Below are 9,855 nucleotides of genomic sequence, written 5' to 3' on the forward strand. Positions count from 1 at the left end.
CCGAGAAATTACACTGCTGATTGATAAGTCTTTTAGTTTTTCGGCGCATGGAAAATGGAAATTGAAAGAAGGGGAGCAGGGATGCAGCGAGCCAATTGTGGCAGGGCTGGCTGTGATTGGCTCACACCGAGTCCCCGCCCCCACGTGTCTTGATATGGGAATTTACTGGCGCCAGCCGCATCAGTCTGCGCCACATCTCATTAATGAGGCTGAGAGCACTGCATGGATCAGGAGGTTTACACATCCAAGCTGCATTTGCCGTCAGCTGATCGAAATTGCAACAGGTATCCATTGGAAACATTTGTATGTTTTTTTCTTTATGCGGAGATGGGATGCGTTGCCTCGACACTGAGACAGCTTTGTTTTCAACCTTTACTCATTAAGACCGCAGAGTTGATTTCACTTAAAAGCTGCTATGATTGGGTCAAATACAAAAGTATGCCTGTTCTTCGCAGGGAAGGAGATTTTATCTGACATATTTTAACAATTTATTTTCGTCTCATTGCAGGTAAAACTGGGGAGAAAGAAGGAGATCTGCTTATTTACGGATTCTATTTCTGCCCTAAATAAACACAGCGAAAGACTTTCACAGCTCAGGAACTATACTGTTAGGAGGATTTAACTTCCATTTGGAGGTAAACATAAAGCGCCAAAAGTATCCCAACACACAGAGCCGCCTTGAGAGGAAAGGAGACGGCCAGCTCAGTCATGGAGGTCGCAGCGGCCGATCAGTCTCGGTGGATGGCGCACCATCACGCAGTGCTGAACGGCCAGCACCCGGATTCTCACCACCACAGTCTGAGCCACAACTACATGGAGCCCATGGCGCCTTTACTGCCCCAGGACGAGGTTGACATGTTTCTGAACCACTTGGACTCTCAAGGGAACCCCTACTACACCAACTCCCGGGCAAGGGTCACATACAGCCAAGCGCACGGTGAGATGCGCTCAGACTTTTACAGTGACTGGGAAGTGTGATGAGAGATGGAGATCACGTAATATATAAATAAAAATGTATTGAAGAACTAGGAATGATTTGATATAAATTTCATAGCCTAATTGTAGCTATTTAATGACCAAACACAGTCTGCTTTATACGAGTGTGTGTTTGTGTGGCTGTGGAATATTGTATTTTAAGTTAGTGGTGAAAATATCAGCTTAATACCTCATGCAGTGTGCAACAGTTATTTGCTTCAAAAGTCTGTCTTGTCTTTTCTGGACCTAAACATAAAAGGAATTTCTAGCAAATGACAGCGAGAGGAAAGGGAAGTATGTCATTTAACCCCTCTCTGTTGGGGCAGGGGTTTCTGGAGGGAGAGAGAGAAAAGAGAGAGAGAGGCACTTCCCGGATATAAAATAAAAACCGCAAATGTACTAATAACAATCTTTAGTCCGAGATCTGCAGTCGATGAAAAGATACTGCCCCGACGACAGGCTACTTTTTGTGTTGTTGTTTTTTGTGCAGGCAACAGGCCTTTATTTCTTTATCTAAGGTGGTAAGAAATCTTATCAAATTTATTTAACTAAACTATAGTATATTATCAAGGCTACAGCTGGAACTAAATGTCGGAATCGAATAGATCAGAGTATTTAACAGGTAAGGGGGAGGTTTTTTCTTTTTTGAAAACTGGTGGCAGGACTTGTGTGTCAAAAAAGAAGCTCTAAAATAAAACATAGGCCTATATATTGAATACATTATCGTTTTGGATTTCAGCTCGCCTAGCTGGGAACCAGGTTTGCCGGCCACACCTCATCCACAGCCCCGGCATTCCGTGGCTGGACCCGGGGAAAGCCGCCCTCTCCGCTGCCCACCACCACAACGCATGGGCGGTCAGCCACTTCAGCAAACCAGGCCTGCACTCCGGCTCCGGCTACCCGTGCAGCAGCAGCACCGGCACGGCCCCAGTGTCGTCGCTTACCCCGGCGTCCCACTCCAGCCCGCACCTCTACAGTTTCCCTCCCACCCCTCCGAAGGACGTGTCCCCGGACCCCGGCCCCACGTCTCCGACCACCAGGATGGACGAGAAGGAGTCGCTCAAGTACCATATGACGGACGGCATGAAAATGGAGAGCTGCAGTCCGCTCCGCAGCGGCCTTGCATCGATGAACGGACAGGCCACGCACCATCCCATCCCCACCTACCCGACCTACTCCCTGCAACCACACGAGTACAGCGGCAGCCTCTTCCACCCTGGCAGCCTGCTCGGCGGATCCTCCTCCAGCTTTACGCCCAAATGCAAAAGCAAAGCCAGGTCGTGCTCAGGTGAGTCTCACGTGTGTGTGTGTGTGTGTGTGTGTGTGTGTGTGTTTGAGTTTCTCCCTTACGCACGTCAGATGGCAGATCAAATGGATAAGGCCCTAATTAAATTGTTATGGTTTATTCAGCAGAGCCGTGAAGCGTTACACACTATAGATTACCCAGTCACTCACTATCCAGATAAATGTTTTTTTCACTTGTCACCGTGTGCTAATATTATCATAGCCTGCTGTTGATTTGTCATCCATATAAGACTACAATACTTTCTTTCTAAATTTTAGTCATTTGTAATAGTCTGCTCTGTCTTACAGGACGATCATTCTCACTTCTTACGGTACATTTATGAGCAAGACTTGTTGCTCTAGTAGTGGATCACTTAGAAAAAGAGTGATCATCATTTTCATATATCGGACACTTCTGTCCTCTCCAGACGTGTCCTGACAGCTCTTATCCTTGTCCCATCGCACTCCTCGCCACTTGTAAGCTCCGTCCACTTAAAATGGCTTCACTTTAGAGAGGAATAAGGCTTTCGATGAAACTCATAAAACTAATCGGGGTCAACTATTCACTATATGTCCAGCGAGGGCCATTGTGCGCATGATGAAACGTTTCTGGGGGCGATCTAAAATAAAGAAAGGCGAGATTAGATGTGGGCCTAATTAAACCAATCAATTAGGCTACTCATATAAAACATTTTTATTGTTATAAAAAAGTATGAATGCAATGATCATAGTCTCAACAGAGTTCAAATAATGTGACACAGTGTTATAATATATAATCTGTCACGAGAATTATACATCGACAATTAGCCTTATTAGCACAGGTCTAAGTTCAGACAGTCACAACGGCTTCTTCGTGCCACTGACTTGTTTTCTTTTAAATGTGGCCTTTATTGCACTTAAAAATGAAAGAGTCACGACGCCCTGGCTCCTGCCATATCCTGTATACCTCCAAGTGAACAAATCACGACCTCCACCCCGCCCACAGCTCTCCCCAGTACTAACAAAGCACAGGCGACAGAGCCCTGCTGTTTGTGTTTTTAAGCGTGGCCTTGGCCCAGTGCACTGACATGGAGTGCAGGCAACAAGGGTCCACAATGGATCGGCTCCCATGTGACAGTGTATTTAATAACAGTGTTAACACTGCTGCGATGTGCATCATCTCAAAACTCCTGATTAACAATGCACCTAATTGGTTTTCCCTTTGACTCAATAATCTCAAAGCTGTTTATAATAAAACTAACTCTATTATCTGACTGTCTGGATAAGCACCTGATTCAATAGAGTGCATGTGTTGGGAGTAATATTTAGGGGGGAAATTTAGACTTTATGTCTGACAATTATGTGCAGACATTTGAAAAACAACTCGGTCTGGTAATGGCTTGGTAATTTCCCTACATTGTTCCAGCTGCTGTTCTTTGAATTAATGGACAAGAAAAAAGAAAGGAAAAAAAGAAAAAAGAGCAGACATCAGTAGGCTGTTAACAAGTTGCTCCAAAGGTAAATTGTGAAATGACCAGTATTGTCATCCATTGTCCCCCATGCTTTTTTAAATACACCTGGGGAATGCTCACTGGCTGATAATCTGAGTGAATGTAAGCTGATGTGGCAGAGAAATGTTACACTGTGACATTTCAAAGAAGCTGGCCAGACTTGGCCGGAATCAGTAGCTCAAACATATCAGCCACGGCATTAAAAAGGACTCTTATCATATCAAAGTCTGTGTCCAGTGCCAGTAATGGCGATTGATTGTTGTATAAAATGCCACAATGACATTTCAGCTGTCAGCACATATACCATACTGTAATGTAGCTTTCTGTTGAACTAGCCTCAAACCAGAATTCCTCCTCTAAACTACCTTTCACAAAAATATATTCTTTCTTATTTCAACACTAAACATTGCATAAGACATGATATACATCAGTCATTGCTGTTGAATATTCAAAGTGCTAATGAACCACCTTTTTGTGGTTGCTGTGCTAAACATTTGAGAGGAAGAGAAGGGAGTTACAAAAAAGAAAGAAAAGGGCAAGCGGTGAGATGCATTTCAAAAGGAACATAGCTTTTTCCTCAGGTCAAATTCCATTGTAGAGCGAGGGTGGGACAGTGGGTGTCGGTGGTTTTATAAGAGGAATAATGAGATGATGCTCTAGGGAGAGAGGGATACTTGAATTAAATGAATTGGTCGGTTTAGCAACGGGCTGTTTGAAGTCAGTCAAACTTGAATGGGAGAGGAAAGCGCATGGGAGTCAATGGGGGGAAAAAGCAGGTTTTTCTGTAGACCAGCACTAAAATGCACATGATTTCAGATTCAGTCAGCCATTTAGGAATAACACAACGTTCATCTAAATAATACCTCATTGAACACCATTTCCATATTATTAATTGCAGCCAACTGGCAAGCAAGCTTCTTATTAAAGACTGCAACAATGTCTGCCAAATTTAATACCATCACCACCACACACCTATGTTTCCTCTCATGGGTGCCCACTGAGTCGATGAATAATGTAGACCTAATTTGATGGTGTGTCTCATTCTTCATGTTGGACACCTCTGGACATGTTCTGGCTGTATCTGGCCTCCTCGCTCTGGATCACTTTACACGTAGGTGTCTGTGTCCATGACAGCCCGTGCTCACTTGGTACACCTGCACTCTGATATGGATTGTCAACCATCGCAAGACAGATTCTGACTTCACGTTACAGGCAGGGCCGTCAAGGGTTACCAGGCACTGTGTCGGTTCCCCCCGATCAGGCTGGACAGCTGCTGTGTTGTTTGTTTTGCTTCTGTCAGAGGGTGAATTTTTTAATTATATAAATTTTTCTTCTCTTCTCCCCCCTCTTGAACTCTATGCAGAGGGCCGTGAATGTGTGAACTGCGGTGCCACCTCCACCCCACTGTGGCGACGGGATGGGACCGGCCACTACCTGTGCAACGCCTGCGGCCTGTACCACAAGATGAACGGCCAGAACCGACCACTCATCAAGCCCAAGCGCAGACTGGTGAGTCCCACACTTCTCCCTCCGTCGCCTTCTTCTGCTCTGAGAGAAGGTCCCCAAATATGAGCACAAAGCAGATGCCGGCAGCACAATTCCAGGAAAGTTATATTTTCCCTATGATCTTCCTGGTATTGTTTGTGCCTCTCACCCCCCGATGATCCGCCTTCATGGCCTGTTACAATACTGCTACTATTGCCATTGTTCCTGCTATCATTATTGCTGGTACTTCTGATACTGTTACTGATACCAATGCCCATGCTGCTTTAGTTAACACCATGCTTGAGTAAATGAAAAGCAGCGTGGACACATAACATTCCTGTCCTGGCTGTGTACCACTGCTCCAGAGCTGCACATCCACTTCTGACATTAACCCTACTGGAGCAGCTCACAGCACTCTGTGTCATCCTTTATTTATTTTGCGGCATTCATAACAACTTTTTAATCTTCATCTTCTAAAATCGATATCTGAACATAAATGTTATTCTTTTTTATAGCCTTGTTGTATTATTGTTTTTAAGGTTTGCTATTTTCCGACAATCCTGATTCTTTTATAGTTTAGCAAAACTAACGTATTTTTCTTTTGAACCTTAGAACAAACTTTAGAACATAAATTCAGTTATAGCCCCAAATAAAAATACGTTTATACAAATGTAAACTTTAGTCTCTGTGAATGGTTAATTGTTTAGCATAAAAATTAAGACAAGAATGCCATTTCTAACTTAATGTGTTTTGGCAATGAAATAAATTGCAATAAGGTCAGAAATAATAAGTAAAAGGTGAGTAAGAATAAAGGCCAAATTATAACCAATTAATGAATATTAATAATAATAATTATGTTAATATAATAATATTAATAATAAAATGTTTAGTAGCCAACTGGTGTTACCTTTTATCTTCTAATTTTCCAAGGCTAATTATGATAGGGGAGGCTGCATACAGGGTCTAATGGTCTTAATTAATATTGGCTGATAATTTGACTTTTAAGTAAATTGGCCGCCATCAAACGATCGGTAAGGCATTGTGGATGGACCATTCGTTCCAAAAAAGGAATAGCCTATTAAAGCCTATTATATATTTTTTGATGCGGTCTGAGATGGTGAAGTTCAGTGGCCACCTCCACATCATTCCTCGTCGTCGTCAAACGTCCATAAGATTTTCCACTGGGCCGGCCCATGTGGCGGTAGCTTTTTGCATTTTCAGCTCAAGTGTTTTTCAGAGTTGTGTTCAAAGGGGCATCCAGTTGTTTCCTATCCGGATATCTGCACGGCTCAGATAAGGAAGTCAGGCTCCCGGCTGTTTCCGCCTTCAACCAGCGCGCTGCATTCTCTGTGGCCACACTGACATATACTGTAAAGAGATTATCACAACACTGGAGGAGCCGCTTATGTGTGAAGAGACAGACCGCGAGGGGCGGCCATTGGAAAATAAATGGATTTATGTGCTTCTCTTGTAGGCTACTCGGTCTCAATGCGCAGCGGCTTTTTATTTTAAAATGTAAAGGTTAGGCCTACACAGTATTTATTTCATCTTCAAAAATGACCAGAGCTATTGTTGCTCCCCAGGTAAACGGCAACGAGTCCACCTGAAATTAATTAAAAGAAAGAGCTTGATGCTGGAGCAAAGCAAAGAGCCGCAGGGGTCTTGCATGTAAAGCTAATGTTTCTTATTATGTGTGAAGAATTGATCCGCAATGGACGCAGGAGCACGTTGCCAGGCAGGACACCGGGTCTTACACGACTTTGTAGACCCGTTTCCCTGGATCAGAATACAAAGAAGGTTTACACAAGGCCTGCTTTTATAAACAGTTAACACCACCGTGCTTCTTTTTTAATTAATTAAATATGATAAATGCCAGCAGGCGTGTAGCCTACACAAGCAGGCAGTCACTAGAAAAATGTTCCCGTATCTTATTGCTCAAAATAGAAAATGTGATCATGGTTGGAGCTTTGTGCAGGCTACATGCAATTGATTTAATAGAGGGGTAAAGTATTTTTTCCGCTCCGACTGTCGCTTCTTTTGATGCTTTTCTGCGCATGGTTTTGCGGTTAAAGTAGCCTATATAGACATCACGAAATTCCACGTGCCACCGTTTAATCTAAGAAAAATCTCTCCTAGCAGAAATAACAAAGTCATTGCGTGCAGATGCGAAATGATTATCCAACAACAGGAGACTAAAGAACCGTGATATTTTACAATGTTTTTTTTGTGCAGCTCGTTGTCCGCGCTGACCTCACTACAACACGTGAATGGGTCATTATTCACCATGCATTTTCTCTGCTTCCTCTAGTCCGCAGCTAGACGTGCCGGCACCTGCTGTGCAAACTGCCAGACCACCACCACCACCCTGTGGAGGCGCAACGGGAACGGAGACCCGGTGTGTAACGCCTGCGGCCTTTACTATAAACTGCACAATGTAAGTAGACTGAAAAAAAAAACATAACCAAAAAGCTCAAGTGCGGTTTTTGTTGGGGGGGGGGGGGGGGGGGCAGTGTTGGTCGTTAACTGGTCAAGTGGGCGGACAGCTCGTATCGATTTAGGAGCGGAGAAACTGTGAAAGTGTGAAGGCAAAGCCTGCTCACCCTGTCGAGCAGAACCCACCAGTCGCCTCTTTTTTATTAATCCATCGTTGTTTCAATGGGGGGCGTAACTCCCCGGAGAGGCTGCAGGGTGGGACTGTCATTCAGTGTAACGGCGTCGGTTACACTGATGAGGATTTGTCTGAAGCTGTTCTTTTCAGCTCCAGCCTGCCCTCATCCCCATGTATTCATATTGACCAGCAAGGTTCTGTTTGGTTTAAAATTGGACAAAAGCTGAAAAACGCCCCTGACTGGTCTAATAATGGAGCTATGTATGCAAAACAGCTGCTCAATATTTATAGCATCTATTGCACACTGGTGTAACTCATGATCGGCTACTGGGCTAGCTATGAAGAAACGCATATGAATCCTTTATTGAAATAACAAGACAAGTATGTTAGATTTCAATTTCTAAAGCATGAGCTGGTAAACAAGCCTAAGTGAACAGCAGCCTCAACCTTTAACCACTATAATGTACCATTCACACTGTCAGGGCAGCTTTTGTCCGACTTGCCTTGACCTATAATGTGCTGCTCTCCACAGGTCAACAGACCCCTGACCATGAAGAAAGAAGGCATCCAGACACGCAACCGCAAGATGTCCAGCAAGTCCAAGAGGAAGCGAGGGGGGGACGGATTCGATGAGCTCTCCAAGTGCATGCAGGACAAGACGTCTCACTTTGGCGGTGCGCCCGGCCTCACCAGCCACATGGCCCACATGGGTCACCTGCCCCCCTTCAGCCACTCCGGACACATGCTGCCTACTCCCACGCCCATCCACCCTTCATTCGGTCACCCCCACCACTCCAATCGCTCGCCGGTCTGGGCCGAGCCTCACTGAGAGCGCTCCTGACCCCAGACTTCCCCCGCGCCCTGTAGGAGCCACCGCATCGCCATGAACACTAAATGGCCTCCACATCACGTCGATAAAAGCTGAGCGATACATTATTGCGTCATGTACAGTGGTCAGAGGGCAGAGACTTTTCAACTGGACTTAATGACTGCAGGTCGCGTCATGCCTGACCTCACTGGTGGGACGCTGCAGAGCAGGACTTGAGCGAACTCTGTGAAGAGCTAATGCGACGAGGGGTTTGCTAATCCCCGGGTGACTGAGGCTTGCAGGAATGGAGTGAATGGAGACGCTTGTCATTCTTTTTGCTTATTTTTACTAAGTCACTTTGGTACCCACCTCTCCTTGACCCTGTAAGAGGAGACTCACAAGAGGTCTTAAAAAGAACCGCTGTTTTTTCACCTTACGGCCATCTCATTATATACTGAGATAACGTGCACCCTGTCCATCCCCCCAGGCTGTCCTCCACAACTGCTGTGGACTGACGGACAAACTCTTCAGTGCTGCAAGTCTTGAGACAGCTACTGCAGCCGAAAAACACCTCTGTTACGAAACCAGTCAGGCGCAGACTACAGTACCCACAAACCAGTGCTCTCCTCCTCACATGCTGGATTGTACATCACCACAATGCTCACCTGTTTTTAATAATGGACTTTTATTGAAAAAAGACACAGTAAATAGTGTTTATAAATGCTTAATTGCTATTATTGTTGTTATATTTGATGTTATAATTATTGCTACGATAATTTATTTTCACTCTTTAAGCTTTCGTCAAAGACACATGGAAACTGTAATGATTTTGATTTCATGGTTATTACGTAAAAGAAAAACACTGACCTATCTTAGATGAAAAGTCCCTGAGCTGTACGTTTTTATCATTTTGTCCGTCTCACAAAAGTAAAGGAAATAAAGTTTAATACTAAAGTTGAGTCTCTCCGTGCCTCGTAAATTTTGTCTGTCCCTCTATCACGGACACACGCACGCACACACACACACACAAAGCACGAGCCTACAACTTCTCCTTTTAATGAGGAGTGCTTGATTATTAAATTCATAAGTGATATCAGATGCATCGAGGGAAGCTCTGTGATCCCTTGAGCGTGGTAATGCTTTGGTCAGGCCCCTCCTCTATCTGTGATGGCGTGTTGTTCAGAGAAGGCCTCTTTGTGGAGCAG

At 44.5% G+C, this 9,855-nt stretch overlaps 1 protein-coding gene across 2 annotated transcripts; it reads left to right on the top strand.

Moving 5' to 3' along the window:
* Nucleotides 1-229: 229 nt before the first annotated feature.
* Nucleotides 230-9,557, top strand: gata2a (GATA binding protein 2a). Of its 2 annotated transcripts, XM_080026164.1 has the most exons (6): nucleotides 230-284; nucleotides 509-937; nucleotides 1,715-2,263; nucleotides 5,113-5,258; nucleotides 7,543-7,668; nucleotides 8,375-9,557. In XM_080026164.1, the coding sequence occupies exons 2-6, from the start codon at nucleotides 709-711 to the stop codon at nucleotides 8,669-8,671; spliced, it is 1,347 nt and encodes a 448-aa protein (XP_079882290.1). In that variant the 5' UTR covers nucleotides 230-284; nucleotides 509-708; the 3' UTR covers nucleotides 8,672-9,557. The 2 variants fall into 2 exon arrangements, with proteins under 2 accessions (XP_079882290.1, XP_079882291.1); XM_080026165.1 differs by lacking the exons at nucleotides 230-284; nucleotides 509-937 and adding an exon at nucleotides 1,546-1,597.
* Nucleotides 9,558-9,855: the final 298 nt, after the last annotated feature.

This window comes from Ammodytes marinus, assembly GCF_949987685.1.
Source record: "Ammodytes marinus genome assembly, chromosome: 4".
In the NCBI taxonomy this organism is placed as follows: Eukaryota; Metazoa; Chordata; class Actinopteri; order Uranoscopiformes; family Ammodytidae; genus Ammodytes; species Ammodytes marinus.

Excerpts from the sequence above, each read along its gene's own strand:
- gata2a (XM_080026164.1), top strand. The coding sequence starts at position 709 with ATGGAGGTCGCAGCGGCCGATCAGTCTCGGTGGATGGCGCACCATCAC. Across the intron at positions 938-1,714 it reads CACATACAGCCAAGCGCACG|CTCGCCTAGCTGGGAACCAG; the intron begins GTGAGATGCGCT and ends TTTGGATTTCAG. Across the intron at positions 2,264-5,112 it reads CAAAGCCAGGTCGTGCTCAG|AGGGCCGTGAATGTGTGAAC; the intron begins GTGAGTCTCACG and ends AACTCTATGCAG.